Here is a 22,562-nt window from a genome sequence, read left to right as displayed (position 1 = left end):
CATCGATCAGGGAGCCCAATGTGGGGTTCTATCTCGTGACCCTCAGATCATCACCTGAACCAAAGGCAGCTGCCCAACCAACTGAGCCATCCAGGTGCCCCTTGAATTTTATCTTTTAACCCACTGAGCCACCCAGGTGCCCCTGAATTTTATCTTTTAAAAGCCTTGCAAATTTTGCATTCTATACCAAAACACACCCCTATTTGTTTTGTTGTTGCCTTTTTTCTTTTTACAAATCATCCAACCAAGTGGGGTTTATTCTGAAAATACATTACTGATTCAACATTTAAATGTCAATGTAATGCATCATATTAATAGTCTTACTAAGAAACACTGCCAAAAAATTGAATAAAATTCAATATTGCATCATGGTAAAAATTTCCAACAAACTAGGAAGAGAAAAGAACTTCCTTAACTTGATAAAGAACAAGTATAAAACGCCTGTAGCTGGGAGGGGGGGTACCTGTGTGGCTCAGTCGGTTAAGCATCTGTCATCTGTTCATGTCATGATCCAAGAGTCCTGGGATTGAGCCCCTATGCAGGCTCCTTGCTCAGTGGGGAGCCTGCCTCTCCCCCTCTCTCTGCCTGCCGCTCCCCCTGCTTGTATGCTTGTGCTCTCTGTCAAATAAATAAATAAAATCTTAAAAAAAAAAGCCTATTGGGGCACCTGGGTGGCTCAGTGGGTTAAGCCGCTGCCTTTGGTTCAGGTCATGATCTCGGGGTCTTAGGATCGAGTCCCGCATCGGGCTCTCTGCTTGGCAGGGAGCCTGCTTCCTCCTCTCTCTCTCTCTGCCAGCCTCTCTGCCTACTTGTGATCTCTCTCTGTCAAAAAAAAAAAAAAAAAAAATTAAAAAAAAAAAAAAAGCCTATAGCTGTATCATACTGCTTTCCCCTTGGGATGGAGAACAGGTAAGGATGTCTGCTCGCACTTCTATTCAATATCCTATTGGAAACCCTATTTAGTGAACAAGGGGAGAACAAGAAATGAGAGGCATAGGAACTGGAAAGGAATAAATAAAGCTGTGTCTAGTTACAGGTGGCCCTCAGGCTTCACTCTGGAAGAGGTCTTCAAATTGGCGCATGGGGGAGGGGGAGCCTTGGTGCCGAGCAAAGCCAGGCCTGCCTAGTGAATGGCTTCCTGGAGCACAGGCAGCACAGAGAATCCACCAGAACGAGCCCCCCCCCCTTCAGGTGGATAGAGCTGGTGACAATCACACAGTGGGGACACCGGGAGGGCTGTGTCTTATTGCTGAGAATGGGGACGTAGCCCTCGGTGATGCTTTACGTCTTGAGTTTAACAGACACATCACGGCAGCTTTTATGGAAGACGTCAAAGCCCCAGTTTGAACGGTAGATGAGGACCGGGCCGGGGCCAAAAGGCTCGCAAACAGGCTGACGGCTGCTCTTTCCAGCTCGTCGGTCTCCGGAGGGGCTGGGGCCGGTCTCCTGTAGGCGACTTGGGTGACACACCAGCCCCGGGTAGCCTCGTCGAGCATGTTCCCCGCACTCGGTGGGCCGCCCCGGCTGGGTCAGTAGGACACCCTGTCCCCGCTGCAGTCCTGGCCCGCGGGGCCCTAGCTCAGCCGCTAGACGTCCCGGCCCAGGCCTCAAAGGCTGGCCGAGCATCCCGTTTATTTTAACACGTACAATTTTTCAGCCAAAGACTGACCAGAGAAGGGTGGTAACATAGTGGCAAAACGCAAGAGTTTTATTCAAACTCTGGTTGCTTCGATTCGTGAAGGCTCTACTGCTCTTTCCTGTTCCTCCTCACAAAAGTGGTGCCCCTTCTGATGACCTTATCCCCTTCTCCAAATCTTTACAAGGGCCTCTCCAGTCCGCGTGGTCAAGTTCGTTCTCCCTGCCCTCGCAACGCTCGGAATTCTGATCATTGGTACATTTTCTCCTGCCACTTTTCCTGCCTCTCTGATCCAGGAGTTAAGTCACTAAATTCTACAGGCCTCTGCTAACCGCCGGTTCGCTGCCTTTGTTCCGCCTGGAATCGCAGGCTGCCAATCAACAGAGGATGCAGACCTCTCAGAGCGAGGGAACTTGGACAGAATGGCGAGGTGCACTGGTCTCAGCGTACACAAGTGACCTCTTGTTCTCCAAAGCTCTTGACAGACAAGAAGGAAAAATGACCAGCTCTTCTGCTGTCTTTGTTGTATGATGCCTACACTACTGTCTAGGTCCAAATACAAGCACTTTGCATTATAGGACAGCACAAGGAGCAGAAGGTGAGGGCTACAAGGATTCCTACAGAGGTCGAAAAATAAGATCCCTGGAGCTAAGCGAGGGAGAACTTTCTTTCAAAGACTGAGAGCAACACTTCCCTCTCCCTCCCTCTTGTTTCATCTTTGCCCCTGCCACCCTCCTCCCCCAGACAGGAGCTGTCCAACAGAAATGGAATGTCAGTGAACTTGTGGAATCACTATGTTGTACACCTGAAATTGATGTGATATTGTGTGTCGACAATACGCCAAAGAACATATTTAGGATAAGTTCACCTGACAGTCTCTAGGATGTGATTATTATGGTTTTCTTTTCTTTCTTTCTTTTTGTGCTTTTTTTTTCTTAAGGTGATTTTAAAGGTTTTTCAGATTACCATTGAATCACAATATAATAAACGTATTCTACTTAAGTCATCAATGTAAAATAAAAGTTGTCTCTCCCAGGTAGGAATGATGCCAGAATTTATTACACATTGAGCAATCCATGTATCATCACAGACAACATAAAAATATCGAGTAGCTGAACTGGTTAATTTGTATCAGTGCATGGCTTTGTTTTGCTGTATTATTTCCGCAGAATTTATTTATATTAAGAGTGCTTTAATGAATAAAAAAAGAAATATAACATGAGCAACATGTCATTTTAAATGTTTTAGCAGCCACAATTTATTTTTTTTAAATTTATTTTAAAGTAGATTCCATGCCCAACATGGGATTTGAACTCATGAACTCTGAGATCAAGAGGCCCATTCTCTATGGACTGAGCCAGCCAGGAGCCCCTAGCAATCATACTTTAGAAAGAAATAGGTGAGGGATGCCTGGGTGGCTCAGTGGGTTAAGCCTTTACCTTCTGCTCAGGTCATGATCTCAGGGTCATGGGATTGAGCCCCACTTTGGGATTACCCCCCCCCCCTGCCTGTCTCTCTACCTACTTGTGATCTTTGTGAAAAACAAAACAAAACACAGGTGAAATTAATTTTAATAATATTTTATTCAATGCAACTGACCCAAAATATTATTGTTTTGACATGCAATCAATATAAAAACGCAGAGGTTTGCATTCCTTTTTCCAAGCAGTCCCTGATACTGGGTGTGCACTTGGCCCTATGGAACATCAATTTTGCACTGGCTGCATTTCAAGCGCCTAACACCCACCATACTGGACAGCTTGGCCCCGTAATTTCCCCTCTTCCCCATTCTTGTCCCACCACCCCGCCGGAAAAAGTGAAAATGGGGGGGGGGGTAAACACTGCTACTTTGGGACTGAGGCAAACTCAGGGAGGACACAACACCCTGTTTAGTTGTGATGTTGCATGCTGAGACCTCTCAGCCAGCCTCCCTTGCCCCCCTTCCCCGCTCCCCGAGGCACCTCTAACCGCGGGAAAATGCCGGGCTGTGGGTGGGGGGTGGGAGAGTGGGGAAGGCGGGGGTGGGGGGGGGCGTGTGGAAGACTTAGCGGGGACCCGCACGCATGCGTACTCCGCGTGCTCATATGAGTAGCCTGGAGCCCTAGCAACGGGTTCCAAGCCACTGTTTCGTCGGAATAAGTGGCTTTCCCTGGAGTTCTAGTCCCACCAGCCGAGTTATCATATCCGTTTCTCCCGTTCACTGGTTAGATCTCGCCTGTAGTGCGCCCCCGAGCCCTGAGCCGGCTCCTCAAATGAGTACTCGTGGTTTCCGCGTGGGAACCAACCCTTGCCGCCTCAGGCTCGCCCTCCCCGGGCTGAGGTGGCTGCTGGGGCTGTGGCTGTTCCTGGGGCTTCAGGCCACCCCCAGCGCGGCCTTCTACCTCCCCGGGTTGGCTCCAGTTAACTTCTGCGAGGCGACCCGAGAGACTGCAACCTGCAAGGTGAGCACCCGTGGGAGGCAGTGAGATGTGAGGGGAAGGCTTCCGGCAGGGGTAGGGGGCACGCCAGGAGGGAAACCACGGTCGCGAGCTCTTCCGCCTCTGACCCAGAACGCCACAGCCCTTTCTGTGGGTGTGTCTCAGCGGCTCTATCTCTGAGCCTTGCACGTGGAGCATCCGGACCACTCTTTTCCCAGATTCTCTTTCCCTCCCTTTCGGCCCCTCCCCTTACTCTCCGTTCGCCCAGCTCCCGCTCAGCTCTTCCTCCATCCTCAAAGCTCCTCCTTTTCCCCCATTTCTCTCGGCTCCCTCCCTTTCATCTCAGCGTTTCCTCTTCTCCTCCCTCCCCGCCCCGCCCCTCCCTTCTCCTCTTCCCTCGCAGTCCCTCCCCTCCCCTCCTTTAGGCCCCGCCCCGGTGCCTGGGCCCCTACCTTCCCCACTTCCCTCGTAGTCCTTCCCCTCCCTCTAGGCCCCGCCCCTCCCTCCCCCACTTCCCTCAAGTCCCTTCCTCCCTCTAGGCCCCGCCCCCGATGCATGGCTCTGCCCTCCCTTCCACTTAGCCCCTCCCCTTCCCTCCAATCTTCCCTCTGGGTCCCGCCCTTTTTGCCTGGCTCCACCCCTCCCTCTTTCTTTTCCCTCTGGGCCCGCCCCCTTGCTTCCCCCCACTTTTTTTTAAAGATTTTTTAAATTTTATTTTATTTTATTTTTTATTTTTACTTTTTTTTTTTTTAAAGATTTTATTTATTTGACAGAGAGAAATCACAAGTAGATGGAGAGGCAGGCAGAGAGAGAGAGGGAAGCAGGCTCCCCGCTGAGCAGAGAGCCCGATGCGGGACTCGATCCCAGGACCCCGAGATCATGACCTGAACCGAAGGCAGCGGCTTAACCCACTGAGCCACCCAGGCGCCCCTATTTTTTATTTTTTTTAAAGGATTTTATTTATTTATTTGAGAGAGAGAGACAGTGGGAGCCCGATGCGGGACTCGATCCTGGGAGTCCAGGATCATGACCTGAGCCGAAGGCAGTCGTCCAACCAACTGAGCCACCCAGGCGTCCCTAAGATTTTTTTTTTTTTAAAGATTTTATTTATTTATTTGACAGAAAGAAATCACAAGTAGGCAGAGAGAGAGGAGGAAGCAGGCTCCCCGCCGAGCAGAGAGCCCGATGCAGGGCTTGATCCCAGAACCCTGAGATCATGACCTGAGCCGAAGGCAGGGCTTTAACCCACTGAGCCACCCAGGCGCCCCCGTAAGATTTTTTTTAATCTGACACAGCGAGAGAGTGAGAGAAAGAGTGAAACAGACAGAGACGGAAAACGAGCAGTGGGAATGGGAGAGAAGCAGGTTTCCCACCGAGCAGGGAGGCCCATGCGGGGCTCGATTCCAGGACGCGGGGATCATGACCCCAGCCGCAGGCAAATGCCTAAGGACTAAGCCACACACGCAGCCCTTGCTTCCTCCTTTTCGCAGTGCTTCTCCACCGCCCTTCTTAGCTCCTTCTGTTCCTCCTTCCTCGGAGCTCCTCCCTCCCTATTGGCTGCTCCTCCACTTAGCTCCTCCTCTTCTGTCGCAGCTCCTTTCCTTCCGCCGCCTGGGCTCTTTCCTCTGGCTCTCTTCTTCCGTTTCCTGTTGTCTCCCTTGTACTCTCTCTCACACAGTCACCTTGGTCGTTTTAAAAAAATTGACTTAAATGCCAGTGAGTTCACATGCATTCTTATATTAGCTTCAGGTGTAGAATTTAGTGATTCAGCACTTCCATACAAAGACCAGGAGCTCGTCACAAGTGCGCTGCTTAGTTCCCATCAGCTATTTCACCCATCCCCCCATCCGCCTCACTGTGGCCTTAGACGCAACCCCACCGTGTTTCCTTTCTGTCATTCTTCACTCCTCCAGGCAGCCTGCTTGTTACCTCTCTAATTCTTGTTAATGCACTTTTGTCTCCCCTAGGCCCTTTGCCTGTAAACATCAAGGTATTATTTACCTCTCAGACTTGAGAGGATAAAACGAGACAATGTATGAAAAGCACTGACAACTATACCTAGCGCTTAGTAAGCTTAGTAAGCTTTCCATAAATGGTAACTATTATCATTATTCGTTTTCTTTAGGCAGAGATTTCTTTTTTTTTTTAAATTTAAAGTTTATTTAAGTCACCTCTACACCCAACTGGGGTTTGAACTCAAGACCTCAAAATCAAGAGTTGCATGCTCCTCCCACTGAGGCCAACGTGTCTGTCCTCTTGAAGTTCTCCAATAACTTCCTGACTCCTTTCTTCAGCAGCCTGGTTTCTGTAACTAAGCTGAGTCCAAAAAAGGTTATGTGTTGTATTTTTTTGGGGGGGAGGCAAGTAATCACTTCAAAAGATACTAATGAATAAGACTTATTTTTCTGACTCCTAGTTGCCTAATTTAGTGAATGGGGTAGTGTTCTGTCATAGGGCACCACAAAGGCACTGGGAAGTTGAGAACAGTGCTGGGTGTGCTTTAACTATAGACTTAACCAAGTTGAAAGTTCCAGGGTGTTTTGTTTTGTTTTTAAAATTTTATTTATCAGAGAGGGCACAAGCAGGGGGAGCTGCAGGCTGGGGGAGAATCAGGCTCCCTGATGAGCAAGGAGGCAGATGTGGGACTTGATCCCATGACACTGGGATCATGACCTGACCCGAAGGCAGCTACTTAACCGACGGAGCCACCCACGTGTCCCATTTTCCAGTATTTTTTAAAGGTCAGTTTTGGGGCCACAAGTTTGCCCTTAAAACCTGGAACTTGCCTTTTCCTGTGTGAAGTTTTGATGGTAACATTTTGAGCCAACATCTTGCCAAACACGTGTAATGTAGGAAATGGCATTTACAAAATATTTTTATGTCTGCCTTTTCTCTGGTAATTCCTCATCCTGAATCTCTATTCTTTATTTCATCAGGATTCCTAGCAAAGAAATGTGATCTTTAACCATAACAAATATCTGGAATTTTCCCATAAACTCTTTTCTTTTTGGGCTGTTACTTGCATCCTTACATGTTCTACTTTTTATTCTGAGTTTTTGCCTTCTGTCTTTTGGTGAGTCTCTCATTTTTAGGTTTAACACTCTAAACTTACTTCATTTGGTAGCATCCAGCCCCCCCCCTTTTTTTAGTTTTGAAACTTTTGCTATTACAAAAGCAGTAGCATGCATGATAGATGATTAGAAAATGCAGATAGGCAAAAATAAGAAAAACATTTCTAATAACTAGAGAATTACTGCTATTACTATCTTACCATATGTTCTAGATTTTTTTCTACACATACCCATACCCACATGTGTATTTTTTTAAAATATTTATTTATTTATTTGACAGACAGAGATCACAAGTAGGCAGAGAGGCAGACAGAGAGAGAGGAGGAAGCAGACTCCCTGCTAAGCAGAGAGCCCACTGTGGGGCTCGATCCCAGGACTCTGGGATCATGACCCGAGCCTAAAGCAGAGGCCTTAACCCACTGAGCCACCCAGGCGCCCCCCACATGTGTATTTTTAAAAAGATTTTATTTAGGGGCGCCTGGGTGGCTCAGTGGGTTAAGCCGCTGCCTTCAGCTCAGGTCATGATCTCAGGGTCCTGGGATCGAGTCCCTCATCGGGCTCTGTGCTCAGCAGGGAGCCTGCTTCCTCCTCTCTCTCTCTCTCTCTCTCTGCCTGACTCTCTGCCTACTTGTGATCTCTCTCTGTCGAATGAATAAATAAAATCTTTAAAAAAAAGATTTTATTTATTTGAGAGAGAGAATGAGAGAGAGAGAGAGTATGAGAGGGGAGAGGGTCAGAGGGAGAAGTGGATTCCCCAGTGAGCGAGGAACCTGATGTGGGTCTTGATCCTGGGACTCCAGGATCATGACCTGAGCTGAAGGCAGTTGCTTAACCCACTGAGCTACCCAGGCACCTCACATGTGTGTTTTTAATAAAGTTTTTAAATTTTTTAGAGCAGTTTTAGGTTTACAGCAAAATCGAGCAGAAAGTGGAGTTCCCATATAGCCGCGCCCCCACGCATACCTAGCCTTCTTCATCAACAGCCCCTACCAGAGTGTTGCATTCCTTATAGTTGATGAACCTGGACTGACACATCATTACTACCCAAAGTCCATAGTTTACATTACAGTTCACCCTTGGTGAAGTTTGGAGGAATGTGTAATGACATATATCTATCATTATAATATCATATAGAGTAATTTCACTGCCTTATACATTCTCTATGCTCTCTGCTATTATCCGCCCCTCTCTTAATCCCTGGCAACCGCTGATCTATCTACTGTCTTCATAGTTTAGCCTTTTCCAGAATGTCTTATAGTTGGAATCATACAGTACGTAGACTTTTCAGACTTGCTTCTTTTACTTAGTAATATGCATTTAGGGTTCCTCTGTGTCTTTTTTTTTTTTTAAAGATTTTATTTATTTGACAGACAGAGATCACAAGTAGGCAGAGAGGCAGGCAGATAGAGAGTGAGAGAAGGATGCAGGCTCCCTGCTGAGCAGAGAGCCCGATGCAGGACTAGATCCCAGGACCCTGAGATCATGACCTGAGCCAAAGGCAGCGGCTTAACCCACTGAGCCACCCAGGCGCCCCAGGTTCCTCTGTGTCTTTTCATGGCTTAATGGTTCATTGCTTTTCAGTTTTGAATATTCCGTTATCCGGATGTACCACAATTCATTCATATATTTATCTACTAAAGACATCTTGGTTGCTTCTAAGTTTTCACATTGATGAACAAAGCTGCTATAGACATTGTGCCGGTTTTTGGGTAGACTTATGTTTTCAACTCCTCTGGGCAAATACCAGGGTGTATCACTGCTAGATTGTTTATTAAGAGTATATTTATTTTTTCTTCTTTTTTTCCTTTTTTCTAAAAAAAGATTTTATTTAATTATTTGAAACAGAGAGAAATCACAAGTAGGCAGAGAGGAGGCAGGCGGGGGTGGGGGGTGGGGGGAGTGGGGTGGAGCAGGCTCCCCGCTGAGCAGAGATCTGATGTGGGGCTTGATCCCAGGACCTTGAGATCATGACCTGAGCCAAAGGCAGAGGCTTAATCCACTAAGCCACCCAGGCACCCCTATATTTAGTTTAGTTTTTTTTTTTTTTTTAAGAAATTGCCAAGCTCTCTTCTAAATTGGCTGTACCATTTTGTATTCCCACTAGCAATGAATGGAAGTCCAAATGCATTTTTTACCTACATAAAATAATGGTATCCACGTTTTTTTGTAACCTGCACTTTTCTTTCTTTTTTTTTAACCAATGCCTTGTTTCTCTTCTTTTTTTTTATTTTTTTAAAGATTTTTGAAATTTATTTGTCAGAGAGAGTGAGCAAAAGCAGGAGGAGTGGCAGGCAAGGAACCCCGTGTGGGACTGGATCCCAGGACCCTGGAATCATGATCTGAGTCTGAGTCGAAGGCAGACGCTTAACCATCCCATAACCTGCACTTTTCTATTAACAACTCTATCTTTCCACATCAACAGATTTTTTTCCACATGAATGCATTTTTATCTCATGTGTTACCAAGTTCATAGATTTCCCTAGCTATCCCTGAAATAACCAAATCAGAATCCAATCTAGGACCACAAATTTCATCTCTTTATTATAGTCTATGGTTCTTTTAATTAAGCACAGTCCCTGCTTTTTCTTTTCATAACATTAACTTATAAAAGGGATTAGTCTGTTTCTCCTGTACAATGCCCCATCCACCTGGCCTTGTCTCTTTGCTGCCTTATGATGGCATTCAGATTGGTTTAATAGTTAAACTTGAACCCTTTGGAAAGCAATTTGAAATATACATCAAAGTCTTTGAAACTGTTCATCCCCTTGATTGTAATGATCTCACTTAGAATAATATAGAAGGATACAGGCAGATAAGAGGTTTTTCCCTGTGAAGGTCTCATCTACCTGGGTCTTTTAGCCACATAGTATCCCTCCCTGGAGAGCACCAATATCGTCAGTTTCTCATATCCTGCTAGGGATTTCTTGATTAAATGAACAAATATGTGTTTATATTATTTTTTCCTCCTTTTTTTTTTTTACACAAATGGGAGCATACTGTTCTCACCTTCAGGTGCCTTTATCATTTAATGATATAGCTTAGAGACCACTTTATATCAATATATAAAGAACACCCTTGTTGTTTTTTAATGGTATATCATTCTATTATAAGGATGTTATATATTGGATTTACATAGTCCCTTATGTATGTATTTAGCTTGTTTATATACTCTTGATCTTACCAAACATTGTTGCATATGAGAATATCCATAGAATAAATTACTAGGAACGCAATTGCTGGGTCAAAGAATAGATGCACTTAGCAATTTTGATATCCTCAAATTGCTTTCCATGGAGGTTGCATTAATTTACACTTCCGTAGACAGTGTGTGAGAGTGCCTGCTTCTCCACAGCTTGACAGCGTGTTGTCAAACTTTTAGATCTTTGAACAATTTTATGGGTGAAAAATTGTGTCTTATGGTTTTAGTTTATAATGCTTTTATCAGGAGTCTTTTTTTAAAATTGAGAATCATTTCATATAAATAAAAACAACTTGTATTTTCTTTTTGGTGAACTATCTATATATTCTTTGCTCATTTTTCTATAAGGTTGGACATTTAAAAAATTGATTTGTGGACACTTTTTTTTGGTTCTGTGGTCATTCTTAAATCAGGAAACTAGTCCTTTACCTGTGACATTCTTTTCCCAAGTTTGTCAGTTGTCTTTTGGTTTTGTTTATTGTATTTTGTTTTTGTTTTTTAGCATTTAGAAAAACGGGCTTTTATTCTAATATATCATTTTTTTTTTGTTTTCTGACTTTTGTGCCCTGTTTTGAAAGTTCTTAACCAAGCCAGCCACGATTATAAAATTATTCTCCCATGGCTTCTTCTATTACTTTTATGGTTTAAATTTTAAGAAATAAGATTGATATTTCCTGGTATATGTATTAGGTAAGTATCCAGCTTAACTTATTTTCCCCCAGATCACTGACCAGTTATCTACCATTATTGAATAATTTCTCTTTTCTTCACTTGACTTGTGAAACCATTAAGGTTCTTTTAAATATAGTAATCTCCAGATATGCATTTTAAAATATGAATCTTATGTATGTTGTGTATTGGGATTCTAGATGAGAACTATTATCCTTAATTATCTGCTGTCCTTTGCTTTTCTCTATTCGCCTTTATAAAACTCTAACTGATATATGTTGCTGTTGCTGAATTTCTTTCTTTCTTTCTTTTTTTTTTAAAGATTTTATTTATCAGAGAGAGAGGGGGAGAGAGCAAGCACAGGCAGACAGAATGGCAGGCAGAGGCAGAGGGAGAAGCAGGCTCCCCGCCGAGCAAGGAGCCTGATGCGGGACTTGATCCCAGGATGCCGGGATCATGACCTGAGCCGAAGGCAGCTGCTTAACCAACTGAGCCACCCAGGCGTCCCAACTGTTGCTGAATTTCTGACAAGGTTTCATTAAGTACAGATACAATACTCTTACAGAGTTACAGTAACACTGTTTATATTTGTCCCAAACTTGATTATTTTCTTCCTCTTAAAAAAAAAAATCTAACCTTATGGTAAAGATGATAGCAGATGTTCAATTAAAAAAAAGCAGTTTATGGAATTTTGAACAAGAATAGTGTTCACTAAAGTTCTGCTGTTTTAGTCTTTTTAAAAATCCTATCTTGGGGTGCCTGGGTGGCTCAGTGGGTCAAAACCTCTGCATTCGGCTCAGGTCATGATCCCAGGGTCTTGAGATCGAGCCCCGCGTTGGGCTCTCTGCTCCGCAGGGAGCCTGCTTCCTTCCCCCTCTCTCTCTGCCTGCCTCTCTGTCTACTTATGATCTCTCTCTCTTTGTCAAATAAGTAAAATCTTTAAAATAAAAATAAAAATAAAAATCCTATCTTGGGGGTACCTGGGGGGCCCAGTCAGGTGTCTGACCCTTGATCTCAGCTCAGGTCTTGATCTCAGGGTCATGAGTTCAAGCCCCACATAGTGCTCCATGCTGGGCATGGAGCCTACATAAAAACAAAACAAAACAAAACAAAACAAAACAAAAACCCTATCTTGTAGATTATCAAGAACCCAGCTGAGATCCAGGGAAGTAAATGAAGTATCCTGTGAAAAGCGGGAAGAGATATCCTAATGCTTATGCACTAACCCTCATGCTCTGAGTCTTTTTGATTTCGTTTTAACAAATCTGTGATTTATTCTACAAGTTGAGGGCTCTCTAGCAGATCGAGGGTGGGAGAAGGGAGAAGGGCGAAGAGGCGTCACAACAACTCACCGCTGAAAAGAAAGACGTAAAATCTATACAAAAAAAGTTGAAGCTCTTTGGTTGGGTGAGGGGTGTGGGTAGTAGGGGTGTGGGTACCATCTATCGCAGTGGAGTTTTGGGGCAAATAGCGTTCACTTAGTTTGATCCTGAGGATGTCACAGAGTCAAAGCTGGTGCAAGGATTGATGTTCCAAAATGATCCTGAGCCATCAAGGAAGGTTAAATTGTGATCACCATGTTCTGTTTAAGATAGGAAATGATGAAGTGTATTTTAGAATGATTCTTATAAAAATGGTTAAAATAATACAAGGAGAGCTCTTACACAGGTAGCTTTAATTATCTCAAGTTCTTAACCTGAATTCCGTGGACTCCAGAGGCCCTATGAAGCCTCTGAAACCTGAACAGAGACTTTGCTGAGTATGTGGGCTTTTTGGGGGAGAGGGCCCATAGCTTTCATCACATTCTCAAAGGGTTCTATAATTAAAAAAGGTTAAGAATGGCTGAGATGTCTGAAAAATTGATGTTTTCAGAGACTCCAATGATGCCACCTAAATGAAATGTTATGAATTTATAGCTGTACTGAGTTAAAAATTTATAACCATATTGTTATACATGTATAACACTGTGCTAAGTTATAAATTTGTAATTGCACAGTCATACATTGATGGGAGCCATAGATCCAATTACTTTTCACTTTGTTATGTATTTTGCAAGTGCTACCTTTTTTATTTTGTATTATTAATTAGTGTTTTCTTTCTTTTTGTAGTCATCAATAGCACTTTTTGTAAATAGATTGGACTCAACAGAATCCGTCCTGCCTTATGAATATAATACGTAAGTTATAGGTAATGTCATTGTACCTGATAGAATTGATATTACTGCAGTTACATCGTAATTATAATATTATTGTGTTAAAGGTGTTTTAAAATTTTAAAGACAGTGAATGAAAGCCCTAGATATATTAAGAAATATGGTGGCAATTTTGTAATAAAAGTAACAGGAACAAAATTAAAACAGAGTGCTTTCAGTGTGAGGCAAATGCTCAAGAATTTAGGAAATTGCCATACTTGATTTTTGTAAGGAAAACAAATTATAAATCTACTATATTTTGAATTTCAAAAAAATAATTGCAGAAGTGTAGTTTATTTAAAACATGGGATAGGGAAGTTTCTACTAAGGCTTTTATTTATTTATTTATTAAAGATTTTGTTTATTTATTTGACAGACAGAAATCACAAGGAGGCAGAGAGGCAGGCAGAGAGAGAGGAGAAAGCAGGCTCCCTGCTAAGCAGAGAGCCCAATACAGGGCTTGATCCCAGGACTCTGGGATCATGACCCGAGCCAAAGTCAGAGGCTTTAACCCACTGAGCTACCCAGATGCCCCCGCTAATAAGGCTTTTAATGGATGCAAGTGCTTAGTTTAGTATTGGGCCAGTATCATATAATTAAGATCAAGATCAGTCATTTGAGAATAGCAACAAATGCTACACTTCTTAGAAAAATGATTGTAGGGCGCCTGGGTGGCTCAGTGGGTTAAGCCACTGCCTTCGGCTCAGGTCATGATCTCAGGGTCCTGGGATCGAGTCCCGCTTCGGGCTCTCTGCTCAGCGGGGAGCCTGCTTCCTCCTCTCTCTCTGCCTACTTGTGATCTCTCTCTGTCAAATAAATAAATAAAATCTTTAAAAAAAAAAAGAAAAATGATTGTAGCTCCCTCTGGTATTTATTTCTACTAATTAAACAGAAATAAAACCAGGTCTAATTTTCATTAAAATGCCACATTTAGACATAGGGTGTTAGCACGAGCATTTAAAATATTACACGTACCTACCATTGATTTTCTCTTTTTACCATTTTATATTTAATTTTATGTATTCCCATTTGCTTAAAGGCAGTTGTAATTCTTTCCATGTGGTAACCATTTGATTTGTGAGTGAGTCTATGGGCCTGTAATTGAAAAGGGATCTTGTTGTTTAAGTTCCCCTTTGATCAGAACTGATAACAGCAGTTTCTAAATGTCTCAGGTTAGAATTAGTACAGATTTTAAACTATTCTTTGCTTTTTAAAAAATGTAATTTGAAGTTTAACCCTGAAGATACTGTGAGTTTTATTAAGATTGTGATTATCTACATTATAAAAGTCAAGAGCAGTACCATAAGCATTTTAAATAATGAATTCATAGTTATAAGAGATTAAACGGTTTAAAAAATGAGGTCTATAAATCATTATTAGAGACCTTCTGGGTCATGTTTTTAGAAGTATCTACCATTAACAGTGGAGAGGCTTGACAAATTACAAAGATTAATTTCTTTGCTGATTTTTTTTCCTTCCTTGAACTTTCCCTCTAGCTTTGACTTCTGTCAAGCCTCTGGGAAGAAAAACCCTTCTGAAAATCTTGGACAAGTACTATTCGGAGAACGAATAACATCATCTCCCTATAAGGTTATTCAGTGGATCTTATATAATATTGTTTTAAATGGAATCTTTTCAGAACTGGCTACTTAAAATTGTAGCAGAAAGTCTGTTATATTTTTATTTTCTTTTTAAAGATTTTATTTAGTTGACAGAGAGAGACACAATAAGAGAGGGAACACAAGCAGGGGGAGTGGGGGAGAAGGAAGCAGGTTTCCTACCAAGCAGGGAACCTGATGCAGGACTTGATCCCAGGACCCTGGGATCATGACCTGAGCCTAACCGACTGAGCCACCCTGGCGCCCCACAAAGAGTCTGTTTTAGAAGGAGGCAGAGAAAAAGGAAAGGAGATAGGATGTGGTATTGTCAGAAGAATGCCTGAATATGTGCTCTTCGAACTATCTGCAGTAGGGAGTGGTTCCACATAACCACTTTTGCTTTGTAAAGAAAACAGTTTCCTTTATTGTTCCTACATGTTTTGGGTAAGGTGGTATAAGCAGATGTCATTGGACTGTCATTGTGTATTGATTTTGCCTTCGATACCTTAATAGATTCGGGGATAGAGTAGGGATGTTTTCATAAGCAGTTATGATTATGAAGGCATTAACTTTTTTCTTCTTTTTTTTCCAAGTTCATTGAAGTCTACTTGAAGTACAATACACTGCACATATTGAAAGTGTTTTGTTTGGGGGCAACTGGCTAGCTCAGTCAGAGATGTATGCAACTCTTGGTCTTAGGGCTGTGAGTTTGAGCCCTGCATGGGGTTTGGAGATTACTTAAATAAAACTTTTTTTAAAAGTATGTAGTTTGCTCAATATTAATTTATATATACTCTTGTGAAACCATTGGGAATTAGCTTCTTTTAAACTTTTTTTTAGGATTTTTATTCACTCATTTATTTAATTTATTTTTTATTTTATTATTATTTTTTTATTTTTTTAAAAGATTTTATTTCTTAATTTGACAGAGAGAAATCACAAGTACACAGAGAGGCAGCCAGAGAGAGAGAGAGAAGGAAGCAGGCTCTCTGCTGAGCAGAGAGCCCGATGCGGGACTCGATCCTAGGACTCTGAGATCATGACCTGAGCCGGAGGCAGCGGCTTAACCCACTGAGCCACCCAGGCGCCCCAATTTAATTTATTTTTTAAAAGATTTTATTTATTCATTTGGGGGAGAGAGAGAGAGAGAGAGAGAGAGAGAGAGACAGAGGGAACAGAAGCAGGGGAAGAGGCAGAAGGAGAGAGACAAGCAGACTCCCCTCTAAGCAGGGAGCCTGTTGTGGGGGGCTTGATCCCAGGACCCCAGGATCATGACCTGAGCTGAAAAAGATGCTTAACTGACTAAGCCACCCAGGCCCTCTGTCTCCTCTTTTACCCCTTTTATATTTGGATTGTTTGTACCTTTACTATTGAGTTTTCAGAATTCCTTATATATTCTAGGTGTGATTCCTTTGTTAGGGCAGTAGTTTACAAATAGTTTTTTCCCAGTCTGTAGCTTTTGTTTCCATCATCTTTTTTTTTTTTTTTTAAAGATTTTATTTTTTATTTATTTATTTTAAAAAAATATTTAATTTATTTATTTGACAGAGATCACAGGTAGGCAGAGAGGCAGGCAGAGAGAGAGGGGGAAGCAGGCTCCCTGCTGAGCAGAGAGCCCGATGAGGGGCTGGATCCCAGAACCCTGAGATCATGACCTGAGCTGAAGGCAGAGGCTTTAACCCACTGAGCCACCCAGGCGCCCCAAGATTTTATTTTTAAATAATCTCTCTGCTCAACTTGAGGCTCAAACTCATGACTCTGAGATCAGGAATAGTGTGCTCTAACAAACTGGGCCAGCCAGACACCCCTGTGTCTTCATCTATTTTATTTTTTGTAGATTTTATTTATTTATTTGACAGAGACACAGCAAGAGAGGGAACACAAGCAGGGGGAGTGGAAGAGGGAGAAGCAGTTTTTCTGGGTCTTGATCCCAGGATCCTGGGACCGCCATGCAAGCCAAAGGCAGACACTTACTTAACCTCTGAGCCACCCAGGTGCCCCGTGTTTTCATCTTCTTCTTTTTTTTTAATATTTTATTGATTTATTTGACAGACAGAGATCACAAGTAGGCAGAGAGGCAGGCAGAGAGAGAGGAGGAAACAGGCTTCCTGCTGAGCAGAGAGCCCGATGCGGGGCTCGATCCCAGGACCCTGGGATCATGACCTGAGCCGAAAGCAGAGGCTTTAACCCACTGAGCCACCCAGGCGCCCCTGTTTTCATCTTCTTAACAGAGTATTCCACAGAGCAAACATTAATTTTTATGAGGTCCAATAATCAAATTTCCTTTTTATGGAGTGTGTTTTTGGTGTCTAGTCTAAGAACACATGACATAAGCCTTTAGGTCTTGAAGATTTTCTTTTATGTTTCCTTCTGAAACTTTTATAATTTATATATTTAAGTCTGTAATCTTTTTTGAGTTATTTTGTATCAGGTAGAGGTTTGGATTGAAATTAGAGAATTTTTTTGGCTTTGCTTTTTGGGTTTCTTTTTTTTGGCGAGTAGAAGTCAAGTTGCTTCAACACTATCTGTTCAAAAGACTGTCATTCCTTCTCTGAATTGCTTTTGCATGTTTGTCAAAAAAATCACACAGGTATAGTTGTAGAGTTCTATTTCTGGGTTCTCTGTTGATCTGTTTCTTTGGTCTGTGTGTCAGGCATTAGCTTTTTTTTAAGATTTTATTTATTTATCTGTCGGAGAGAGAGCAAGTGAGAGCGAGCACAGGCAGACAGAGTGGCAGGCAGAGTCAGAGGGAGAAGCAGGCTCCCTGCGGGGCAAGGAGCCCGATGTGGGACTCGATCCCATGACGCTGGGATCATGACCTGAGCTGAAGGCAGCCGCTCAACCAACTGAGCCACCCAGGCGTCCCAGGCATTAGCTTTTTAAAAAAAATTTTTTTTAAAGATTTTATTTACTTATTTGACAGAGAGAGATCACAAGTAGGCAGAGAGGCAGGCAGAGAGTGAGGAGGAAGCAGGCTCCCCGCTGAGCAGAGAGCCCGATGAGGGGCTCCATCTCAGGACCCTGGGATCATGACCTGAGCCGAAGGCAGAGGCTTTAACCCACTGAGCCACCCAGGCGCCCCAGGCATTACCTTTTTGATAATTAAAGTTGCACAAAATACCTGCGTGGAGTACCATTGTCCCAACAAAAAAGGGAACTTTTTCAAGGAGTGCTGTCCCTTGAAATGAAGAACATGATAGTACTAGAAAGAGAGAAAGAAAGATAGGAAGAAAGAAAGATGACAGTGTTCTTCTCAGCTGCCAATAGGGAACTTTTTGGTTAATATTTGTATGATTTCAGGGTATGAGGTCCTTACTATAACTCTTTTTCGTAGTTTATTCTTGCCCATTATTTCCTGATTAGTAACACTGGTACTTCGTCCTGATAATCCTTGATAGCTAGACTTTGTAAATAAGAGGTTTCATATTAAAAGTATGAAATATTTTATTAATACTTTTTTATTAACAGCTCTATTGAGAAATATTCACATACCAAAGAATTCACCTATTTGAAGTGGCCATTTTTTTTTAAAGTAAGCTCTACACACCCAAGGTGGGGCTTGAACTCACAGCCTGGAGATCAAGAGTTGCATGCTGCATTGACTGAGTTAGCCAGGCACCCCTTGAAGTATCTGATTTAACGTTTGTTTATTTTTTATTTTCTGTTTGTTAAAGATTTTATTTATTTGAGAGAGGGTATAAGCCAGGGGTGGGGAGTGGGAGAGGGAGAAGCAGACTCCCCGCTGAGCAAGGAGCTTGATGCAGGGCTCAATCCCAGGACCCTGAGATCATGGACTGAGCCAAAGGCAGACACTTAACTGACTAAGCCACCCAGGCGCCCCTTTGACTTAATTTTTTTTAGTATATTCAGAGCATTGTGTGACCATCACTAAAATCAATTTTGTTACCACTTTTAAGTGAAGGGTTCCATATCAAGGTGGTCTTAGGAAGTTAAAGTAGATATTATATCCCACCTTATGTGTTACTGAAGAAGGAAAATTCTTCTGCTTAGTGGTGAAAGCATATTGTCAATGTATGTGCGCATGTGTGTGTGTGCGTGTGCGTGCATGTGTGTATTATATGTGTGTGTGTGTGTAGTGTAATCATTTCAGGTATGAATTGAAACTCAAAGGAGAGAGTATTGAGGCTAATGGCATACTTAAATCTCTGAGAACAAGTTTTATCTGTAAGGTAAAGTGCTTATTTTGTGACACTTGTTTTCTAAAATGTAGTCAAATCTTTCATTATTTTAAATGTTTTTTAACAGTTTTCTTTTAACAAGACAGAAACATGTAGAAAAGTCTGTGTAAAATCCTACGATAAAGGAAATGACCACCACAAGAAAAAACTGGCTTTTTTGAAGAAAGGGATACAACTAAACTATCAACATCACTGGTAGGTTTGCGATAACACTGAGATAACATGACTTAATTTTTTAAGTCCTTTCAGAAGTAGTTTTTTATAAAAAAAAGTAGTTTTAGTACTTGAAATTGTACACTATTTTTGTGACTTTGATTAAAAATTTTAAGTCCTTTCAATAGTTTTTTTTTTAAAAAAGTAGTTTTAATTAATACTTGAAATTATAGACTATTTTTTGTGACTTTGAATACATATTTGAATTAAATATATGCAAGATGATGTTGGTATTGCTTGGTGTGACATGCATGCTTGTTAAATCTTTTATTTTTTATTTATGTTTAGGATTATTGATAATATGCCAGTAATATGGTGTCACGTTATTGAGGATGGAAAGTACTGCACAACAGGATTTCCGATAGGCTGTTTTATTACCAAAGATGGCACAGCAAAAGATGTTTGCGCTATCCGCGTAAGTGTTGAGAACTTACTATAGAATATAAGTTGCTTGTAATTTGCTTTCTGTTATAGTCACTTAGCAAACATTAACGGGACACCTACCATCTTCTAGGTTTTGGGCTAGGTGTTGGGAATACAAACTCAAGTAGGTATGGTCTCTGTCCTCACAAAGTTCCCAGTCCTGAGTAAGGAGGTGGCCCTGTATAAAAGGGACAAGGAGGATATAATGGAGGGAATGAAAAAGTATTTGTGAAATAAATGGGTGGGTGAGCATTTCTAGGAGGGAGATCAATGTGATCTAGAGCTTGGAAGTCGTGGCGCCTGGGTGGCTTGGTGGGTTAAGCCTCTGCCTTCAGCTCAGGTCATGACCCAGGGTCCTGGGATCGAGCCCCACATCGAGAAGCAGGGAAGCCCCACATCGGGAAGTAGGCTCCCCACTCTCTGCTCAGCGGGGAGCCTGCTTCCTCCTCTCTCTCTGCCTGCCTCTCTGCCTACTTGTGATCTCTCTCTCTGTGTCAAATAAATAAATTAAAAAAAAAAAGCTTGGAAGTCTGAAGTAGGATGATGTGATTGGCGGACTGTGAGGAGTCGAGCATGTCTCTCAGCATAAGTTTTGGGGTTTGGAAAGTACAGCTAGAGATGAAGCTAAAATGGGGAGTAGGCAGAAGCCAGGTCATGGAGGGAGGTCCTGTGTCCAATGGTGAGGAGAATTGTATTGAATGCCTCTTTTCGGGCCAGGAGCGATGTTATGTTGCTTTATTTATTTATTTATTTTTAAAATATTGCATTGATGTTCGGTGTAAGATGGCTCATTGCCAACACCTTTTTTTTTTTTAAGATTTTATTCATTTATTTGACAGACAGAGATCACAAGCAGGCAGAGAGATAGGCAGAGAGATAAGAGGAAGCAGGCTCCCCGCTGAGCAGAGAACCCGATGAGGGGCTCGATCCCAGGACCCTGAGATCATGACCTGAGCTGAAGGCAGAAGCCTTAACCCACTGAGCCACCCAGGCACCCCGATGTTGTATTGCTTTAGACAGTGATTGATTTCATCCTGAGAATGGCCCTGTTGTGGGGATCCACTGCTGTCATTTTACAGAAGGTGAGACTCAGTCTCCGAGAGGCTGTGGCATGACTAGAGGCATAAAGCTAGTTACGTGGCAGAAGTGGACTCTAGCTCTGATCTTTCTAGCTTGGATGTCCCAATCACACTGTTCTGCCTTGCGGTTCTCAGGCAGTCTCCTACCAGGCTCCAGACTAGCAGGAGTGTCTTGGGGCTGCCATGGTGCATGACTAAGGGGCCGAACGGACGTGAAAGGGCTCCACCAGGGCAGCACTGCTTTTGATCTGTTTTCTGTATGGTGACTTGATGCAGGTCAGTGATGGGGACAAAAGGGACAGGAGAAGGAAGAGTGTAGGGTGACTGCCCAGTTTCTGCCTTGGTTGTCTAACTGATGGTGCACTTAACTGTTTCTTTCCAGAGAAAAGTGCAGTACTTCTGAAATTTCAGTCATTTATGCACCATCTTGGTGATTTTGGTCATATTTGAGGGACTTACTATTTATCTATTAAATTTTTTTAGTTTACTTAGTCTTAGTCATTTCTACACCTATCCTGGGGCTGGAACTCAGGACCCCAAGATCAAGCATCACATGTTCTTCTGACTGAGCCAGCCAGGCACCCCTAAATGTTTTTTTTGAAGATTTTTAGATTTAAAAAAAATTTAAAGATTTTATTTATTTATTTATTTGACACAGGGAGAGCACAAGCATGGGGAGCAGCAGGCAGAGGGAAATGGAGAAGCAGGCTCCCCGCTAAGCAGGGAGCCTGATGTGGGGCTCGATCCAAGGATGCTTAAGACAGATGCTTAACCAACTGAGCCACCCAGGCACCCCTCATATATCTTTTTAAAATCTTTTATTATGAGCAATTTCAAACACATAGAAAAGCTTAATTCATTATGTAGTGGACACTCATATACGCAGTGCCTAGATTCTTTTTTTTTTTAAGATTTTATTTATTTGATGGAGACAGAGATCACAAGTAGGCAGAGACAGGCAGAGAGAGTGGGAGAAGCAGGCTCCCTGCTGAGCAGAGAGCCCAATGTGGGGCTTGATCCCAGGACCCTGAGATCATGACCTGATCTGAAGGCAGAGGCTTAACCCACTGAGCCATACAGGCACCCCAGTACCTAGATTCTATCATAAGCGTTTTAATTTTTTTTTTATTTTTAAAAAAGATTTTATTTATTTATTTATTTGACAGACAGAGATCACAAGTAGGCAGAGAGAGGGGGAAGCAGGCTCCCCACTGAACAGAGAGCCCGATGCAGGGCTCGATCCCAGGACCCCGAGACCACGACCTGAGCTGAAGGCAGAGGCTTTAACCCACTGAGCCACCCAGGCGCCCCGCGTTTTAATTTTTTTTACAGTTCTATTTAAGTAATCTTTACACCCAACAGGGGCTTGAATTCATGAGTCCAAGATCAAGAGTTGGATGCTCTTCCAACTGAGCCAGAAACATGCCCCAAATTAGCATTTTAAAATATTTGATTTATCCCATGTCTATCCTTTTGTCTATCCCTGTATCATTCATCCAAACAAGGCTGCATGTTCTCTTTTAGTTCTTGAAAATTGGCAGATGGATCTGCTGGCTTGATCAGATTCAAGTTTGATTTCTTGGTGAGATAAGATAGTGGTGCGTTCTTTCAAGAGACAAATGATGTCTCCTTTTTAACAAATGAATTTATTATTATTATTTTTAAGATTTTATTTACTTGAAAAAGAGAAAAAGGGGGACAAGCTGATTCTGTGCTGTGTGTGGAGTCTGACTTGGGGCTAGATCCCATGACCCTGAGACCATGACCATGAGCTGAAACTGAGAGTCAGACAGTTAACCAACTGTGCCACCCAGGATCCCCCCTCCAAAAAAACAGATTTATTATTTAGATGTTTTAGGTTCAGAGA

At 42.6% G+C, this 22,562-nt stretch overlaps 1 protein-coding gene across 2 annotated transcripts in view; it reads left to right on the top strand.

The window, feature by feature from the left end:
• Nucleotides 1-3,728: 3,728 nt before the first annotated feature.
• LOC101689976 (transmembrane 9 superfamily member 2) overlaps nt 3,729-22,562 on the top strand; it is an 86,565-nt gene continuing 67,731 nt past the window's right edge. For both annotated transcript variants that reach the window (XM_045068185.1, XM_045068184.1), the window contains exons 1-5: nt 3,729-4,077; nt 13,101-13,168; nt 14,680-14,773; nt 19,048-19,175; nt 19,482-19,608. In XM_045068185.1, coding sequence (XP_044924120.1) covers nt 3,889-4,077; nt 13,101-13,168; nt 14,680-14,773; nt 19,048-19,175; nt 19,482-19,608 — 606 coding nt within the window. In that variant the 5' untranslated portion in view covers nt 3,729-3,888. The remainder of the gene's footprint in view (nt 4,078-13,100; nt 13,169-14,679; nt 14,774-19,047; nt 19,176-19,481; nt 19,609-22,562) is intronic.

Source organism: Mustela putorius, unplaced genomic scaffold (genome assembly GCF_011764305.1).
Source record: "Mustela putorius furo isolate JIRA1106 unplaced genomic scaffold, ASM1176430v1.1 tig00003899_pilon_pilon_pilon, whole genome shotgun sequence".
Classification (NCBI taxonomy): domain Eukaryota; kingdom Metazoa; phylum Chordata; class Mammalia; order Carnivora; family Mustelidae; genus Mustela; species Mustela putorius.
The sequence above is the reverse complement of the archived record's forward strand: the minus strand, read 5'-3'. Positions and strand labels throughout refer to the sequence as shown.